Genomic DNA, 20,694 nt, shown 5'->3' on the forward strand with positions numbered 1-20,694 from the left:
TTTTTATTTATTTTTGCCCATTTATAAGTACATTTGACATACATTTCCGTATTTCAATTTTTTTTTAAGCTCTCGTACCATTCCAATAATTGAAATTATATTTTACGAACAATACTTTCAACTATTATAAGTGAACGTAATATAATATATTTGCTAAGAAATAATTTGTTTACTAACAAAATGCCTTTCGAATTCTTATGTACAAGATCTCCATGGATATGAAGTAATAGTCAGCACATGTAAATCGCATTTCCATCAGGATAACTCAGGGATCTGATTCTTGGGATCCAAGTACTCTACTCTGATAGGCCAACTCCTTTGTCTGATTCAAACCTCAGTCATTTGGTTTGAACTTATATGTGCTTATAGAATATACCGAAACAAGGCAATGAGACAAGCATTTGAAAGATCGGGGAAGAGTTGGGGAAGAGTCGTACTTTACGTCCGGCGGTAGCCAACAAATAATCCACCGTGAAACTCCGTCGTGGATGCAAGTTCAGGTGCCGCCATCATCGAAGACCAAAAATAGGGAACAAACCGACTGTTTTGTCAGGGATAAGAGAGAAGGCAGCGAGGAGAGAGATGAGCGGCGGGAGTCTATTGAACAATTTTCAGGTTTTTAGTTTTTTTATTTTAATTTTACATATATTAAAATAAACAGTTAAATAGGTAACCATTTGTAATTACGGGTAATACTTATAACCACTCATTTAAGTTTATAATCATTTATTCTTTTAAACAGTTATCCATAACCGTAACCATTAGTTTTAAATGGACGAGTAACTGCGGTTACTCCTACCTATGGGTATTTTCCCAATCCCTATATATAACTACAACACCATAATCTAATCTGCACATATAAATAAAAGGAACTTTAGCAAAAAGGGTTTGGATGAAGATTATTTTAACAAAAAATCAGCCTAAAATATTGTTTAACCAAAAACTCTTCAAATTTAACCATAAGGACAAAAGTCCTAAATTATACACGGGCTGAATTACAATGCCCAACACGCTCAAATGTAACTTTCCATAATTGCCCTAACTGAAAGAGAGAAGAAGAAAAGTTTCTCTCTCTTCACTCCCACCCCACATGGTCTCACCCTTTCATATTTAGTTTTTTATTAAATTGTTTTTCAATGAAATTGGGACAGCTAGTGTCGATGCAAATTTCCGCCGTTTTCAGTCTTGACGAAAATGCACCTGCAAAAGAATCAACACCTTTGATCAGAGACCTAAGCCTTAAGCACCTACGAGGTGGGGGGGGGGGGTTAGGCCAACGGATCTCCGATGCCTAAGTTAGTTTCTCTGTGAGAGTAAAGTGTTTAGGGCTTTTTTAGGGTTGCAAAAGCTCTAAAAAATTGATAGAATATGGGGTATTTATAGGGATAGGGCCGGCCAAAGTGTTTAATGGAGAGATATTCTCTAAATATTCCCAAGATATTATAGGAAATAATATATTGAGATAATGGTGTAATTATCCTTAATTATTTAAATTAGGATTACTTACTTGATTGAAGTCAATCTTCAATTAGGAATGTATTAAAGATAGGATTTGGGTAATTAATCCTTATCTTTAATTCCTTGCCAAGGGCAGGTGAGCTGTGGGAAATCGTATTAAGCTGTTGAGACCTCTAGGGATGTGAGCTAAGCGTGGGAGCATTTGGGAAGCCTGCTCATTTATTGAGGGCAATCTTGTCTTTCTTGAATAAAAGTCCACGTGTCGCCTCTATAATTTTTGGGATTATTTTAGGCTCCACAAATACCCCCACATCTACTGTGCTGCACGTAGGAAAATGATAGTAGGTGTATGAATCCCAAGCTGCTTAGGCTTGTAGAATTGTTTCCTAATTTGAACTTGATCTTCTTTCTTGATTTGGAGATAGATTTCTTCTAGGAAGGAAAATAATTATTCCCAATACCTATTTAATTCTACCTTAAGCAGGGGATTAAATAAATTTGGAGAAAAATTATTATCCCAACAAGAAAGAGAAGCCAGAGGAAATTTTTATTCCCCCTCCCCTAGCGTTCTTCTTTTCTTGGCCCTTGCAAAGAGTCGTTGTTCTTCTTTTTCTCCGTGCCGCACCAAGGTAAGAAAAATTTGAATGTTCTTTTTCTTGATTTGTTTGGAAGTTTTAGGACTTGAGAAATTGGCTTGGTGGGTACCGTGGATATGGGTGACACATGGCAAAGAGCCACGGAGCTGCTTGGTGGAGCGGCATGGGTTGGCTCGGCTTTGCCGAGGTGCTGGCAGCGTGAGCTGGGCTCAGCGCGTAGCTGGCGTGGGCTAGGTGACACGATGCTTGGCTCAGGCCCATTGGAAATTAGAGGAGATGAGGAGAGGCCAGCACGGGCCGGGCCTCCTTGGTCTTCCTTGGCGTGCGCTGGGCACAGGAGAATGAGGGGAATGAGGTGCGTGCCTCCCTTCGTGTTGGGCTAGAACAACTTGGGTCGTGGGTGCGAAAGAGAGCATGAGAGCCGTGAGGGCTTGAGGTCCTCTTTTTTTCTTTTTTTTTCTTCTCGCGAGCTGCCTTCTAAATATTTTTCCTCGTACTTTTTGCAGAGACTTTGAGATGTCTTCCTCCGATCGCAAGAGTGACGAATATCCGCCACTTTTGTACCGTCAAGGTGGTTCTTCCGGCAAGATGGGCTATTTCAAAGTTGCGCATGTCAAGATTAATTCCGACGAGCTGTTTAGGAATTTTCTTGAGGCGTACAAGCATGCGATTTTGTTAGGGGTTTACGTCAAGCCGGTGAAAGATGATAGCGGCCATGAACCATGAGGCGATGGTGCCTCTGCTAGGAAGAGAGCTATCAAATTCCATTCGTACTACTTCGTGTTGGGATTTACTTTTCCCATGCCACGTCTTTTCCAATAGGTGATATGCTCCATGAAATGCGCACCTGCTTAGTACTCCCCAAATGCAGTTCGTGCGATGGTGGGGTTCTCAAACTTGAGCAGGTTATTTGATCTTGGCTTGACCATAAATAAGTTTTTGTACTTCTTTGAGATCGGCCACAAGAAAGGTGTGGGGCAGTTGAGATCTCGCTATAGGCAGTTCGATGTTTCTAGCAAAGGTGATCATGAGTGGGCGAGAGATACCTTGGAGGTGAGCGGAGAGTGGGAGTCTGACTCTTCTCCTGATCTGCGTGTCCCGACTACCTTTATCAGTGGTAAATGAACTGCTTCATTCTTGTCCTGCTTGAATTTTTTTGTTGGGTTGCTCCATGACTTCAATTTATTGATCATCTTTCTTACTTTGCGTTGATTCGGAGTTTGGCTCAACTCCAAGGACTTCGGCAGATATGAAGAAAGTGCACGTTGCCTTAGGCATTCCTGCTGAGTATCATGAGTAGCGTTGGCTGCTCTGCCTTATTCGTCGAGAGAAAGGTGGTCTACCTTCGAATGAAGAGATAAAGCGAATAAAGGATGAGGCGTTGGCTCACCCGACTCTTGCTGTAGAGCCTACTACCAATGATGGTAGAAAGAAGAGGTATTCCTTACCTGTTTGTGAGCCTCCGGCTGAGAAGAAGCCAATGACTTCTTCTGCTGCTCGTGGGAGCTCGTCTGCTGCCATGAAGCTTGTCATTGATCTAACTTCCCTTAGGGGGTGAAGAAGACCGTTGAGTCTGAGCCTGTGAAACCTACTGCTCTGAAGGTGACTGCATCCATAGCTGAGAGACTTACCCAGTGGAAGGGTTCGGTGACGCCTCCGGTGTCCAGGTTCGTATCGAATCGTCCGTCAGAAGCTAAGTCTGGATCAGCTTCTAAGAGGTTCGCCGCTATAAAGAGCCGTAAGGTGGATTTTGCTGCTAAGGTGGCGCCTGGGCCTATTCCTCCTTCTACTGTGACTGACTCGTCTGCTGAGAAGGGGAAATTTACTCGCATGGGCCTCATGCTGGCTTCTGCGATCTGGGCTTGGTGCGCGGCTGGCATGGGCTAGGTGACACGGTGATGGGCTTAGGCCTGCTGGAAATTGAAGGAGATGAGGAGAGGCCGGCATGGGCCGGGCTTCTTGCTAACGTCTACGATATAGGCCGAGAAGCCTGGTTTGCCTTACCCGTACGTTGGGCACATAAGAAGGAGGGGAAAAAGGCGCGGGCCTTCCCCCGTGTTGGGCTGGAACATCTTGGGCCATAGGTGCAAAAGAGAGCATGAGGGTTGTAAGGCTTGGTGTTGGGGCGTTGGGCTTGCGATCCTTGTTTTTTTATTTTTTTCTTCTCGCGAGCTACCTTCTAAATATTTTTCCTCGTACTTTTTGCAGAGACTTTGAGATGTCTTCCTCCAATCGCAAGAGTGACAAATATCCTCCACCCTTGTACCGTCAAGGTGGTTCTTTCGGAAAAATGGGTTATTTCATAGCGGCCATGAACCATGCGGCGAGGGTGCCTCTGCCAGGAAGAGAGCTATCAAATTCCATCCGTACTACTTTATGTTGGGATTTACTTTTCCCATGCTGCGTTTTTCCAGGAGGTGATCTACTTCATGAAATGCGTGCCAGCTCAATGCTCCCCAAATACAGTTCGTGCGATGGTGGGGTTCTCAAACTTGAGCAAGTTCTTTGATCTTGGCTTGAGCATAAATGAGTTTTGGTACTTCTTTAAGATCGGCCATAAGGAAGGTGTGGGGTAGCTGAGATCTCGCCATAGGTTGTTCGATGGTTCTAGCAAAAGTGATCATGAGTGGGCGATAACGTACTTCCGATTTGCATTCTCAGCTTTCAATTTAAGACAATATCAATCTAGGATAGGATTGACACCTACAATGGATCCAAAGTGAGCGTACGGTGCGATATGCACATACACGTAAAAGACTAGCCCTGCCGGGGCCCGAGCGAGTACCAACACCGGTGCAGCAACGATGAACATATCATAAATATAGTCATGCCACATTGATTCAATAATTCTAGTCAACACAATATTATTCATAGCCGTAAAATTAATTAAGGCATCCCATACGATTTATAACGACTTACTAAATCTCATCGTTTCATCATTTATCATAAACATTAATTTAATTACGACAGCCATAAAGAAAGTTCATTATTAGATGCATATATGAAAACTAAACATATATATATATATATATATATATGTATATATCAAAGAAAAGATCAACTCACAGATCATGTCGTATGGCCGAACCCGTTCGAACTAGAATAGCCAAAGTCATCGATAATAATTGCACCTAAGCATAATATTAGGACCCATTAGTTAAACTCCACTAAAACAATTAAATTTGGAAAAACGGAATGCGAATTTGGAATCAGGGAGTCGAAATACTATAAGGAAGGTCCTGGTAAATTTTGTAAAAAGTCAATGAGAAGGTTGACGATTAACTCTAAAAAGTCAACCGAGACGCCCTGGTGGTCAACTACTTTAAAACTTTGGAATTTCACTAAATGGATGTCAAAAACGAACTCGGGGTGTCAAAATTAGCCTAGGAGGGTTCCCAAGAAAATTCTGAAAAATCAACCTAAGGAATATTGTAAGATCTCACATCGACCAATAGAGAATGGGTGATGTGCCTTATATGTACATACTCCCCTCCCTAGAGCACGAGGCCTTTTAGGAACTCACTAGCTTTGGATTCTATCAGAACTCCGAAGTTAAACGAGTTCAGGCGAGAGCGATCCTAGGATGGGTGACCCACCGGGAAGTTCTCATCTGAGTTCCCATAAACAAATCAGTGAATGAATAGTAAGTAAAAAATGGACAATATCGTGCTACAGCAGAGTCGAGATTGGGATGTGACAATTTGGTATCAGAGCCACTTTTTCGTTCGGTGCAGATGTGCCGACGAGGACACCGGGTTCCCCTTAAGTGGGGTGGATTGTAAGATCCCACATCGACCAATAGAGAGAGGGTGATGTGCCTTATATGTATATGCTCCCCTCCCTATAGCAAAATGCCTTTTGGGAACTCACTGGCTTTGGATTTCCATTAGAAAGTTCTCGTCTGAGTTCCCAGAAACAAATCTGTGAGGGAATGGTAAGCCCAAAGCGGACAATATCGTGTTACGGCGAAGTCGAGACTGACCAGTTGTTGCTGCAACCACCGGGGATTTTTCGGCCAGTTGCTGCTGCAACCACCGGGTAAAGCCTAGCTCCGACCACCTAATTTCTTCACTAAACCTAACCTTCCAATATATCAAATCGAAACTCGAAGTACAAGGAATTGAAATGTACCTTTGGTTTCCTCAACCGTGGCCGGAGGTGGCCGAAAAAAGGCTCGAAAGCTGTCAAAAAATTGGAGGAGTTTTCATCATTCGTTCATACATTCTCCAAACCCTATCAAAACAATTAAAAACCCTATGATCTTCCACAAACATTGAAAAGGAAGGGAAATAGAGTGTTCCCGATGCCTACCTTGGTCGAAAAATCGTGGTGACTTGCCGGGAAACATGGAGATCGAGGTCCGGGTTCGTGTTAGTAAGCAAGGGTCTCTGTCTAGGCTCGGGTTCATATGTTCCACCTCAGTCGCCTGAAAAGTTAGTGAAGTTGTGGTGTTGTCTCATAGTGTTGGTTCAACGGAGAGAATGAGACTTATAGTGAGAGAGGGAACCAGAAATATGAAAGGAGGAGTGAGTTTGAGTGAGATGTGGGAGAGGACTAGGATAAGAGAGATAGAGAGAGAGAAAGAACGGACACGTGGCGAGAAAGGGATGGAGAGATTGTGTGAGTATGAGCCCCACGAGCCAGAAATATAATTAAAATGATAAAATATCCTTTTCAGAAAAATATTTAACTAATAATATAGTAATATAAAAGTTTGAATAAATAAATAAATATATAAAATATAAAATAGAAATTTTTACGAAAGTATTTCTAGGATTCGTAATTCCTTAAAATCTTCATCGTAACTCCAATTTCAATCCCGCTTACGCCTATGTGTTCGTACCATCGAGTACTTCGAGAATACGGTAAAATAATAGCTCATACGCATCATGTAACGGCGGTCAACGAAAGTCAACAATCTTGCCCATAGGGGCGTTTTTGTCAATTCACTCTTTTAGTATTTATAAAATTATAAAATTAGGGACTGGTTGTCACACAGAAAATTTAGGTTTTAACCCATAAACAGCTTTTCTGCTCCAACCATTCTTACCTAAATTTTTTAGCCTGAGATTATTAAAGAATAAATTTAGGGTAATTTTTTCTTTTAAGTAATTTAAAAAAAAAAATTATGTACACTATCCTAATTTAATTTTATGAAAATTTTAACCTAAAAATATTTAGATTCCGATAAATATTGAAAAATCACTAAAATTTGGTGAATTTTGAGTTCAATAGCCGTTGGATTTAAATTTGGGCCGTTAGATCTTTTTTTTACCGTTAGATTTGATTATATTCGATCTTAGCCATTAGATTTAATGTATTTTAAAATTATATTTTTTTTATAAAAATAATTTGAATTTGGACCGTTGTATTAACCAACGGTCCAATGAAATCAGTTGTCTGTTTAATAATAGAGTCGTTGGGCTCATGATGGTGGCCGACAACTGCCTTGACAGTGGGCCCTCTCATGTCGGGCGCTAAAGGCTTGCCAACGCGTGAACCGTCCGGGGCACGTTGGTGGGCCGAGACTAGGGTTTTTTTCTAGTGCGTCCACACGCACGGCTGGGCTCTATAATTGATTTTGGGCTAAATCTTGGCTGGTATTCATCTTAGTTTTAGGTTTTAGGCTTTAGGTCCAAATTAAAACTTGGGTTGGATTGGATTTGGGGGGTGGGGGGGGGGGAATAGAAGAGGAAAAATAGGTTTTAGGCCATGGGACTACAACATATCGTATAGCTATTTCACACACTCTTTTTTGGCCTTTTACACACTTTTTTGTTAATTTTTGTTTTGTGATATTCTCTAATTTATTCGATTTGACAACCAAAAATAAAAAATGTGTGAAAGATAAAAAAAGCGGAGATATAGTATCAATTTTCAAGTGATTATTTTAAAGAGCTTACTTTTCTACACTATCTTTGGCAGATTGAAAACGACCATCTGTCTCTCTTTCTATAATCGATCTGAATCCCAAAGTGTTATTTTATATTAAATAGGATGTGACAACATTATTTTTTTATTACATTTTCTACCTTTGAAAAGCAAATATTTTAAGGGTAATGCTATTTGCACTGTGAAATCTCGTTCTTGGATTTTACTGTTATGATTTACATATTTGAATTATTGAGATTTTGTATTATTGTTCGAGAATTTATTTTAATTTGTTTGAATTTAGATTTTTATTAAACTAGTTACGATGTTTGAAGTTTGGAAATTAATTATTTAAAATTCGTAGACCATTCGAGGTCACAATTTATATTTTCGAATAGAGCTCGATCTCACGAACTCGTAGATGCAAACCGTTCGTGAAACGAAATTATAACGAGAGAGTTATTAACGTTTAAAGTTAGGGGTATTATTGTAAATTGGCTCTCATCTAGAAAGCTCCAAAAATTTTGGAGTAGTGGGGGAAATGCCACGTGGGTGGCCAGGATGGAGAGTTAATGAGAGAAATGAGACAGATGGAAGGAGGAAAAAGAAAGAAAATGAGGAGAGGGAAGAGGGGAGAGGTCTCGGCTAATCAGGAAGATAGAGGAAAATGAGAGGACCGATGGGGACAGGAGAAAGGAGGGGAAAGGAGAAAGGCGAGGTAACACCCGATCATGACCATTTCCTCTTTACCCGATTCCAACTCGTGAACCGGTTTAGACCCGGACCCCTGAGAGCTTTTCCGTTGCTTCCTCCGGGGATTTTTCGACGAATTTCATCGTGCCACCACTTAGGAACTTCATTTTCCCACACAAAATTGACGATATTTGACCCTGTTTCATAGTGTGCAGCGACGACACCCCCGTGAGTCCCTAGGCGGCGATCCACCATTTCTGAATGCAATCTCATCGATCTTCACCATCAACGAACTTCCTTTGAGCTCAAGAACAATGCCCAATCATTTTTTGGAGCGTCGGAGTCGATTTGAGGACGAATCAAGAAATACCCAATTCTAGGGTTCCGGCGGGTTTGAGTGAAATTTGGGCCTTTCCCGACCAAATTGGCCTTGGTTACAGGTATGAAACTTACTCTAATCATTGAGATCTACAATTCTATAAATTTTGGTAATTTTTTAAAATAGTTGAATTTTATGTCGAGTCGAGGCGGCCGACCGCCACCTGCTGCGGCGTGTGGCCAATGGACCGCCGATGCTATTTTACGCTAAATTGATATCTTGATCTCAGATTTGATATCCGTATGATGTTTGATTATTGTGAACCTAGTTTCATTATGGTACATCACATGATTATTATTTGAATTGACGATTCGACCATTGGATCATCTCAAACTTTGATACATCATAGTACGTAATATTTGAGGACCATAGGAACTGACGGATCGGGAATTTGACGTACGGATCTTCCCGAATTGGATTTGTAAGTTTGTAAAATAAAACGTTGACCGCCACTTGAATTTGTGATTGGCGAAGATTTGACCGTTGGATCAAAATGATGTTTTAGTATGTTATTCTAGAAACATAATGTGCATCTTGGGAAGTTACAGATTAGGAGTCTGATAGGCGGATTTTCCGGTTTAGATTTCTAGGGTTGTGGACCCTAATCTCGACCTTGATCGACGGTTGACTTTTTAGTCAACTAGCATGAGTTCTTCTAACGTGTTGCCGATCTTAGAGTGAAGTTGGGATTTTATGGAGCTTGATGGGCTCCTCGTGATGACATGTCTTCTCAATTGACGTGCACCTCGATTAAAGTAATGATGGCATTATATGGTGATATGCTTGTTTATTTTATGTGACTTGATTTGTGTATTGAATTTGTTGTGGAATGCGTGGTTTGATTTGTATGATTGGTTTGATGTGATGAAATGTGAGGGCTAGTAGTGGACCGTTAACCCGTTGCTATGGGGTTTGTTGCTTCAGAGCTTGTTTCATATCCCGTTCTATTGTTTCATTTCTCGTTTTGTTGACCGTTCTAAATTTAGTACTTGTATCGTTGAGCCTTTTTAAATTGTGCACTTGATTCATGTCTCGTTTCTTAAGCCGTTGTACATTATGGTTGTTAGCCTTCCGCTTGGTTCTGTTGAGTGATTCGGAACTAGGTTTCCGTTGGGGTTCCATTGAGTGGTCCGGTTCCCTGCTCCATCTGGATTTCGTTGAGTGGTCCGAAATCCCTCGTTCCGTTGAGTGGTCCGGAATCGTATCCAACTTGGATTTCATTGAGTAGTTTGATATGCATTGTACTCCGCGATTCTATTGAGTGGTCCGAAATCGTATCCACTCAGATTCCATCGAGAGGTCCGGAATCCCTTATACTCCGTGATTACGTTGAATGGTCCGGAATCGTATCCTGGTTTGGATTCCGTTGAGTGGTCCAAAATCCCCTTTGGTGCTTGCATCCGTTGAGTGGTCCGGAACTCGATGTTGATGGATTTCGTTGAGTGGTCCAAAATCGCATCATTTGATTCATTTGAGACAACTTCAAAGATGTAGGCTTCGGCTGAACTATGTCGCTTTAGCCTTGCATTTCGGTGTATTGTATGAGTTATTGATTGATGTGATAATTGGTGGGTGTTGGAATGCATATATGTGGATGAATGACGAGATGACTAGAGATTATTAGTGTGCTTTGTTAAATGTTCATGGAGGTGCTAAATGATTGAATTGTTGTATTATGTTGAGACATAGTGGTCTATGTGATGAATGTTCGAGTGTAATGAAACAATGAAATACGAATAGCTTGATCCCTGTTTAGGGTACGTAGGCAGTCTAACGAGGAGGTTAAATGCAGCCATAAAGCATACGGAAAATTATTACGTAGTTGGATCTTGAGTTATGCCTTATACATATCCTGGAGGTGGGATTTGTTAGATATACGGATGCTAGGTGACGTCACGCGTCGATCCTGGACGTATGTTGGGTTCAGGGCATGACATGCACACTCATTTTTTATCTTTTGTTTTTGTTAAATTTATTCATTAATTTTCGTCAATTCATTTGATTCGATGGCCAGAAATGAAAGAGTGTGCAAGAGGTAAAAATAGGTGTATAGATAACATCTTCCTATTTTAATTGCATATTACGTATGAACATTTTATTGTAATGTAGTTGATTGTGATTTTTTTTCTTTTAGGTTGAAGTTGCTATGAATATTTATGTCGCTAGCTAGACTGTGAATTTGAACCAATAATCAAATTGATTTTATTCGAAAATATTATTGTTGTTGGTGTGGATTTAATTCAGACCGATTCTCCTTTCCCTAACAACTAACAATTTAAATTATCTAACCTACTAACGATATCGTTCTACAAAAAAAAATATTACTATTTGTCTAAAAAGAAAACATTAGTATGTAATTCTGAAACCCCATACCCGCAGATATCAATTGCAATGTTTGCTTATGACTAGACAAATTACTCATATTTGCAGAAGCCAATAGTGATAGAAGCTGAGTTTGCTCAGATGGGCACTAGAAGAGTTATCAAGGAGTTTCTAAAATATAGGAATCCTGGTCCACTTTTCTTGCCTAAAGGCAATGGTTTTGGACATCCCACAGATACTCCTATTGTCTTGCCAAGTTGGTTGTCTGGGATGAAGTGAACTACTACGCCGCTAAATTTGACAAGACAGGCTTCACCGGCGGCATAAACTACTACCAGAATTTTGACCTGTAAGTAAGTTTTTTTGAACTTATGTTATCGAGTGTCGATGACTCTAATGGTAATCGTTGTTTTAATTAGTTTCAGCCGCTTTAACAATGCAGAAATTGGGAACTAACTGCACCATGGACGGGGGCTCAAGTGAAAGTTCCAGTGAAGTTTGTTGTGGGAGACCAGGACCTAGTTTACAAATCTTTAGGTGCCAAGGACTTCATACACAAAGGCGGGTTCAAGAAATTTGTGCCGCTTCTGGAAGAAGTAGTTGTGCTGGAAGAAGTTGCCCATTGTATTCAACTAGAAAAGCCTGATGAAATCAGCAAACACATTCACGATTTCATCAAGAAATTCCATTTGCCATATGTCCTTGTGTCGATGCTAGCTATTGCCTACTGGTGTTTCAGTTATGCATTTCTTGCCTCGGAGTTTGAATAACGTTGTAATGAACATCATTGTTTCCTTGTTTACCAGCATGCAACTTCCGTCAACTCGTTTGGTTTTGTTATGAATAATCACTGATGATGTGTGTAATTTAAACTATCACGACTAAGTTTAATTTTATAAGTTGTTTTTGTTTGATTTAGTCAGTCCGATGACTCGAAAAATCAAGAGGTGTGTGAGGAGTTAAAAACATCTAGGTTGCTTTAAAATAATTGTGGATGTGTTCAAATGTTTGTGAGGTAACTTATCAAGATACTCATTGTCGCAGGATTTACGAAGCTATGACTGAAGTAAAAACTAAACCTATATCATAGAGGTCGATTTTGCACCACTTTGTCACATTACTGAATGACCACTTTCTCACAAGTCTGACAAAATATGTAAATTGATTTAATGTCAAATGTTGAGGTCTAATAAGAAAAATCGAAATCTCATGAATCATTTCAAAACTGATTTTAAACCTTAGCAATGTAAAATGTATTTAGTTTGAAAAACATGCATTGAACATAAATGAATATCAAAATTACTAATTAACAGATTAATTTAAGAGTTTTCTACATATAAATTCTTAAAAACAACACATTAGAATAATATTTCAAACTCAATTATCGAGAGATATATGACACTTAATTAATTGCTTGTGTTTATTAGTAAAAACGAGTGCTTCGTGGCTGATCCACGAAACTTCCTGCGTAAGATTAGAATCATTATGTAAAAATCATCTCAACAAAAAATTAATAAAATATGAGATTGTTTAGTCATCAAATTTTATAAAAACAGATCATTGAAATCGACAAAAGTTTTACAAACTATCTATCTATTTGCTACAGTTTATTGACTAAACAACCTTAATTTTAATTATTTTTTACAAATATAATATTTCTAGAGTGTTTTATGGTATCAATCAGTGTTCTAAAAAATGCGGCGCTGGGCGGACACCATCCAAGGCGTTTTATTGCAAATCGGCCGAGCTCTAGGCGGCTGGGCGGTTTTTTTTTTTTTTTTTTTTTTTTCTATTCTGAGTTTCTAACTTCTAATTCATAATTTCAGATTCTATGAAGATGAGGGAAGAGAGAGTGTGAAGAGAGAGAGAGAGAGAGAGATAAGAAGTGAATTTTTGCAACTCGTCTCTATGAAGACGAGGGAAGAAAAAATGCATATGCAGCTCGTCTGTGAAGAGTGCGAGAAGAGAGAGAGAGAGAGAGGGTTGAGCTTCATGAGGAGGGCAAGGGGCTGGCCGATGCTGCCGGCGGCACCGAGAACGGCGACCTTTCATTCGGGGACGGAGGCGGAGGAGTAGCTACGGTGAGCGACTCAGTGTACGGATCTGGCGATGGAGCTTGAAAGCCTCATTTTTTTTTTTTTTTTTTGCTTTGGGAGTGTCAAAAGCTTGCTGCTTCGAATTGTTAACACTGAAACAACAACAAGAAGTTAACAACGACTAATTTACAGTGAGAGGTTGCGTACTGTATATATTTATGGTTGGCTCCTAGGAATCCAAGGTCAAAAGCATGGTTTTAATAATGAAAACCATGGACTTTGACATGGTTTTAAACTTTTAATTATGAAAACCACCCATGGACGGGTGATGTGAAAGAGTAGAGATGAGGTGGACGGTTTTATGGTTTTAATAATGAAAACCACCCATAGACTTTTTATATTTTTAAAAGTTTGGTATGTATATATTGTGTATATATATTATATATACACAAGTATATAAATCTTATATAAATTATAAATTATTTAGATAATATTTTTTTTTCCTAGGCAAGCATATTATATATGTACAAAAAACATTCACATATGTATATTCTTTTATAAGAAATAACATATTAGTAAATAATTGTTTACATTTGATATGATAAATTTAATTAATTCATAAAATATATAAGAAATTTACCTAAATCCGCCTAGACCACCTAAGCGCTAGGCGCTAGCCCGCCACCCGACTAGCACCTAACGTTTTTTAGAACCTTGGTATCAATGGACTATTATAATATCTGGGAAGCAAAAAGAGGCAAAATGTTTTTTTTGTTTTTTTTTTTTTTAAGAAAACGACGACATATATTTCAATGAAGCTATAAAAGGCTAATTAGTACACGGTGAAGATAAATCCTCCATAAGAAGGTCACTAATTAAGGTTGGAAGTTCATCTAATCAAGTACAATTGTTTCCAATTCCACAATAAAGAACAAAACGAGCTAAGCGATGAGCAACCGAGTTTGCTTGGCGGCGGATGTGGGCAACATAAGCTTCAGCGACCATAGTTAGCCAGAACTTAGCATCTTGCCCCATATGAAATTACGCCTAAATTCCTTATTTCACTCCAATTTTAATCTCACTCCCAACATGAAGAACAAAACAAATGGACAAGTTCAGATACCGCCTCGTAAGACGTTTAATCCGTGAGTCAAATACAATAGCACCAGGCAGAAAAAAAAAACAAATACTTCTGCAGGCTTCCTTGTATAAAAAGACACAGAAACACCCAAACAGTAATCACTCACTGATAACTGTTACAAGAGAGAAAAAACAGAGAGAAAGTTAGAGATAGAGCGATTGACGATCATGGAGTCGGAGGGAATAGAGCACCGAACGGTCCAAGTGAACGACATCAATATGCACGTCGCCAAGAAAGGTAATGGCTCACTCATCCTTTGCATCCACGGCTTTCCTGATCTCTGGTACTGCTGGCGCCACCAAATCCTCACCCTCTCCGCCCTCGGCTACTGCGTCGTCGCCCCCGACCTCCGAGGGTATGGCGACACCGACGCCCCCGCCTCCCCCTCCAGCTACACCTGATTCCACATGGTTGGAGATCTTGTGGCTCTCCTGGACGCCATCGCACCCTATCAGGAGCAGGTGTTCGTGGTGGCCCACGACTGGGGCGCCATCATCACTTGGTACCTCTGCATGTTTCGGCCCGACCGGGTCAAAGCCTTGGTCAACTTGAGTGTGCAGTTCCGGCCGCGAAATCCTCAGAGGAAGTTTATCGAAATGGTTCAAGCTGCTTATGGCGATGACTATTACTTGTGCAGATTTCAGGTTTGGTACTTTTTATGTATTTATTTATTTTTTGGAATTTTTTAGCCCCACAAAATTTATCATTTTCTAAGACCATCTGCAATGGTTGGGCTAAAAACCAAATATTTTAGCCCGAAAAATTTAGCTTTTAGCCCAGAAACAGTTTTTCTGCTCCAACCGTTCTAGCCTAAAATTTTAGCTCGGGATTATTAAAGAATAAACTTAGGCTATTTTTGTGGATAAATTAATTTAAAAAATAAATATGTAGACTATCGTAAATTAATTTTATGAACATTTTAATCTAAAAAAATTTAAATTCCGATAAATATTGAAAAATTTAAATTCCGATTTCTGGCTAAATTTTGGGGGGAATCTGGCCTTGGTTTAGCATTTAACATTTAGCCCAAATTTTCCCCTTGGGTTGGATTGGGTTTGGGGGAAAATTTTGGGGAGTAATTTGGCTTTTAGCCCACCATTGGAGTTGGTCTAAAGAATAATATAACGAATAAAAAGAAATTAAAGAAAAACAAAAGGAGCCAAACTCTCCACGGTCCACCTACCCGATAGCCACCCACCGAACCACATACAACCTCGTCGGCAGCCATTTCCTTGCAATTTCTACTACTAAATGCCAGTCGGGAGAACACAAACCAACTACGCAATCCAAATTAATGCACAATACGTTTAAGGAATTGAAATCTTGGGTTTTCTTTAGTTTTTTAGGAATTTTGGCTATCCCCAAATTCCAGAAAGAACCCAAAACACCCTAGAAAAAATTAATTGTGGGTATCCTCAAATCCCAGAAGAAAAAAAAATTGTGGCTGTCCTCAAATTCCAAAATACCCAGATATTTGTTGGTGGGCCTGATCAATCAGATAAGGTTTTTGGCAACAACGTTGCTGGTTATGTCTGTGGAGATATGAGTTGAATGATTTTAATTATTGGCCTTCCCACTTCTCTGATTTGGAGAGAGAGGAAGAGACAGAAGGGGCGAAGAGATAACCTTCGCCGCCGATGAGGATCTTTGCGACGACGGGTGGGACTACTTGGGGTAGATGGTTGTCGGATAGTTTGGGGGATGCCGTTGTTTTTCTTAAGTTTTTAGTTTTTTACAAATTGCCGATGTTACTTCAAATCCTAGCAGATTGAAAATGACCATATCTGTCTAGGCCTGGCATTTTGGACCCAACCCGTTAACCCGACCCGACCCAACCCGTTAATATTTGTATTTGGGTGGATGCTTAACGGGTTGGGTCGCTAACGGGTGAACCCGTTAACAACCCGTTAAATAACGGGTCACTTTGGGTCAACCCGTTAGACCCGTTAGCACCCGTTAACACCCGTTAGCACCCGTTAGTTGAGGATATTTTAGTAATTTTAGTAAAGTCTTAAGAACAAAAAATAAACTTTATGCAAAAAAAAAAAAAAAATAATTGTTAACGGGTGTTAACGGGTGAAACGGGTGACCCGTTAGCTTAACGGGTCGGGTTCGGGTGACCCGTTAGCTTAACGAGTTGGGTTCGGGTGACCCGTTAACTTAACGGGTTGGGTTCAACCCGACCCAAACCCAATAAACCCGACCCGTTTACAGGTCTATATCTGTCTCTGTGGAATGAATCTGAATCCCAAAGTCTTACTTTAAATCGGATGTGACAGTGTCTTTTGCTACTATCTACCTTTAAAAGCTAACATTTTGATTGCAGATCACGTATGAACATTTTATTGTAATGTAGTTGATTGTGATTTTTTTTTCTTTTTAGGTTGAAGTGCCTACCAAATTGGGTTAATACGAAAATATTGTTGTTGTAGATGGTATTTAATCGTATTTGTGAAAGGTAATCATGCATGTGCACTTTTCTGCGCTTTCGATTTTTATCGTCCCTCTTTAATGAATAATTAACTAACTCACTAACTCTATCGCTCTACTAAAAAATATTACTGTTTGCCTTAAAAGATAGTTTTTTTTCTTTTTTTTTGTTGTTGTTGTATATCGTCATTGATGATACGTGTATTTTAAACTAGGAAAATTAAGTTTAATTTTATAAGCTAGTTTTTGTTTGATTTAGTCAATCCGATTACTTGAAATAAAGAAGTGTGTGAGGAGTTAAAATCGTGTAGGTTGCTTTAAAAGAATTGTGAATGCGTTCAAATGTCCCTGAGGTACGGTATCAAAATACACACTATTGCTTGGTTCATGAAGGTATGACAAAAGTAAAAACTAAACCTAAACCTATCTCATAGGTAGATGTTGCAACACTTTGTCACTTTACCCGATTGACAACTCCCCTACTTTCTCACAAGTCTGACAAAAGGTGTAAATTGTTTTAATGTCAAACGTTGAGGTCTAACAAGAAAAATTAAAATCTCATGAATAATTTCAAAATTGATTCTACACCTCAACCGTGTAAAATGTACTTAGTCCTAAAAACGTGCATCGAACATGAATTTTTTTTTTTTGGACGAAGCATCGAACATAATGAATATTAAAATTACTAATAAACCCATTAATTTAAGAGTTTTCTACATATAAATCCATAAAAACAATAGTAGAATAATAATTCAAACTCAATTACCATTGAGATATATGACATTTAACTAATTACTTGTGTTTATTAGTTTCGTGGCCGATCCAAGAAACTTCCTGCTCATGATTAGAATTATTAATAAAAGATTACTATGTAAAAATCATCTCAACAAAAAATCAATAAAACATAAGTGTTTAGTCACCGAATTGTACGAAAACAGATCATTGAAATCTACAAAAGCACTACAAATTATCTATCTATTTGCTACATTTTATTAACTAAATGACCTTAAATTTAATTATTTTTTGCAAATATAATATTTCTAGAGTGTTTTATGGTTTCAATGGACTACTAGGCAGCGTAAGAAATAATAAACCGTGAAATTTATTTCCATCCGAAAAATGTTCTTTCTACGCCTACATTCTTTATTCCACTCCATTTTAATCAAACTCCAAACGTGAAGAACGAAACAAATAGACATGTTCAAATACCACCTCGTAAGATATTTAATCCGAGAGTCGAATACAATAGCACCAGAACGCAAATTCAACTAGCTCAAGAACTTGCTTGGCTCTTCCGTTTTTCGACATTGAACTGAACATCCACGAGGTTGGTTATGCCAGCAGTTATCTTTTGACCTATTTTTACTGGGCCAACACCTTGGGGAGTGCCTGCACAAGCAGTACCAAACCATAATTAGCTTCATGTCGAAAAAATATTCGCACGTCTCCTAGATGCGGAGGAAGTCGGGTTGGATGGAAACCTTAGGTACAGATAAAAATTTCATACCTGTTAGTATTACATCTCCTTCGAGAAGTGTCATAATGGAACTTATGTGACTGATGAGAAACGGGAGTTTAAATATCATGTCCTTGGTTGAGCCTTTCTGCTTCAATTCTCCATCTACCTGCGGTGAAGCGAATTAATTTGAACGCATTAGGAGTGGCCAATACTAGAGCTCGTGAAAGCAAAGGAAGCACTAAGAACCTTCAGCCACAACTCTATATCATCTGGGTTTGGCACCATTTCCTTGGGCAGCTGCATGAAGTTTGGAGAATCAAATGGTTAAATATGCTTAAAAATATAGGTAGTCATAGTGATTGAATTATTTGCATTATAACTCTGGTGAAATTATAAGTTTACAACTAATATCTATGCCTCTACAGAGCATCCCTAATCAAATAGGTCTTAACCGGGAAAAATAACCCCATGTTCTCCCGCAACTACCTTATAATAAACTGGACAAGTTAATCTGGGAAGCTTTAGTTGGTGTGGCAACAGAGCCAAGCACGGTTAAATTTGCGATACTCATCCTCACCCCCACCTCTAAACAAGCTTTCTTTTTTAAAATTAAGTTCCGTTCTATAGTGATAAATGTTCAGCATAAATAATCAATATAGCCCATATAACACACCCTCATCGCCCCATTGGTCCGAAATGATGTTCACGTTAGCTACCTCACTATAAACATACAATAGAAAATCACCCGTAACAAAGAGAAAAGCATCAAAGATAAGCAATGCAATTCTTACTGCGGAACTGATTGGTGTGAAGGTGTCCTGCCCTTTAGCTATGGTCCATGGAAGACCTGCAGACTGTGAAAGGAAGTAACGTACATTAACAAAGATAACAACATTGTATCGGCATGTCCAGTGATCCGCATATACAAAACTTTATATTCAATTTGGACAGGAAGTAAAAAGGAACACACTTTAACTTTAGGTATCCTAGAATAGAGTACAGGTTTAGAACTTGAACTGTTCCGCTCTTATTCTTCATGAGATCAGGCCATAGTAGTGACTACTGGACTTTTTTGTAGTTTACATCACAGGTGCCTCTCGGTTTATGAAAGTTGTTCATCTAATGTTTATTTTCCTCTGACAAACATCGCTTGTATTAATCTGTACGTACGAGCTAAATTAATGCACTTCTCATATCGAACATCTAGATAAAACGAGAAACGAAAAGTCTTATATGCAAAAGATAACTCATTCATCAGAAACCAACAATACATTTGCAGTAGCTGTTACAATTAAAACATATTGATTATCATGAATTGCAGCATTAACATTCTAATTAGAAACTTGTAGTCATAAAATTGAACATTTCGCTACCGTGTTAGATCGCATTAAACAATCCGATTTTCGATAATTACCTTAGCAGAAGCTTGAATTTCTCTGGCAGTCATATCCAGAGCAAGTGCATAACCTTAAACCATCAGATTTTCGCTAATCAGATTTAAACTCAAAACTAAATCATTAACAGCAGCATTATTAACTGATTAATTAGCAAATAACAGTAACAAAAATTACAAATTTACCGGCGACGTAATCCATGGCGGTGGATTGCGGAACATCGCGAGCTTTCTGAGAGATGATCACCGCCAGCTCCACCTCATGGTCCAGCGACAACAGAGGGTGAGGGACTTCGATCGTGCCGCCGTTCTTCAAGTAAGACGACGTTGGTTTGAGGAAAAGCACGGGCTCCTTCACAGATCACAATCAATCAGAATTAGGAGAGAGAGAGGGAAAGAGGAGAGAGAAAGAGGTGGACCTTGGGGACGGCGTTGCCAAGTTCTTTGGCGTGGGCGGCGTAGTTTCTGCCGACTCCGACGATCTTAGTGCCTGCTTGCAAAAGCTTCTCTAACGCCGTGGCTGCCATGTCCAAAGTTTCAGTCTTTGATTCCGACTACGATTTCCAACTGAAATGTTTCCCGCACGGAGTTGTCGTATCCTGAACTCTGTAATTTGTTAATTATTTTGTGGAATCATTTCATCAACTTTATTGATTTTTATTAGTATTTGGAATTTTGCAGCTAAAATATCATATTTTAATGTCGTAATCCAAATTACAATTTTCTCTTTTTTTTAGTCGGCAAGCAATTTTGCTTGTCACTGCATCAGTTGTCGTTACATTTTAAATGTCAAGATATGTCTAGCAAAGAGATCAAATCACGTATATTTAATAATGATAAATACGGTAATAATATTCGAGAACACTTTAGAATGATGAGCAAAAATGCACTATTTAATTGTACGTGTATTGATTTT

General features: G+C 39.1%; 1 protein-coding gene, 1 long non-coding RNA gene and 1 pseudogene across 3 annotated transcripts in view; 2 read left to right on the forward strand and 1 right to left on the reverse strand.

Moving 5' to 3' along the window:
• LOC126608362 (probable acylpyruvase FAHD1, mitochondrial) overlaps positions 1 to 20,522 on the reverse strand; it is a 42,495-nt gene extending 21,973 nt beyond the window's left edge. Inside the window, exons 1-7 of one of the 2 annotated variants that reach the window (XM_050276241.1) lie at positions 20,198 to 20,522; positions 19,965 to 20,130; positions 19,800 to 19,852; positions 19,177 to 19,239; positions 18,632 to 18,682; positions 18,434 to 18,551; positions 18,179 to 18,315 (exon numbers count right to left, since the gene is read on the reverse strand). In XM_050276241.1, coding sequence (XP_050132198.1) covers positions 18,200 to 18,315; positions 18,434 to 18,551; positions 18,632 to 18,682; positions 19,177 to 19,239; positions 19,800 to 19,852; positions 19,965 to 20,130; positions 20,198 to 20,305 — 675 coding nt within the window. In that variant the 5' untranslated portion in view covers positions 20,306 to 20,522 and the 3' untranslated portion in view covers positions 18,179 to 18,199. Of the gene's footprint in view, positions 1 to 18,012; positions 18,316 to 18,433; positions 18,552 to 18,631; positions 18,683 to 19,176; positions 19,240 to 19,799; positions 19,853 to 19,964; positions 20,131 to 20,197 lie in introns of those variants that run through there. The other variant, XM_050276240.1, reaches the window with a different exon arrangement.
• Positions 11,765 to 17,184, forward strand: LOC126608368 (uncharacterized). The gene is made up of 2 exons (XR_007617842.1): positions 11,765 to 12,145; positions 17,078 to 17,184. It is a non-coding gene; the product is annotated as an uncharacterized LOC126608368 (long non-coding RNA).
• LOC126608364 (uncharacterized) lies at positions 14,211 to 17,071 on the forward strand (annotated as a pseudogene).
• Positions 20,523 to 20,694: the final 172 nt, after the last annotated feature.

This window comes from Malus sylvestris, chromosome 16 (assembly GCF_916048215.2).
Source record: "Malus sylvestris chromosome 16, drMalSylv7.2, whole genome shotgun sequence".
Lineage (NCBI taxonomy): Eukaryota > Viridiplantae > Streptophyta > Magnoliopsida > Rosales > Rosaceae > Malus > Malus sylvestris.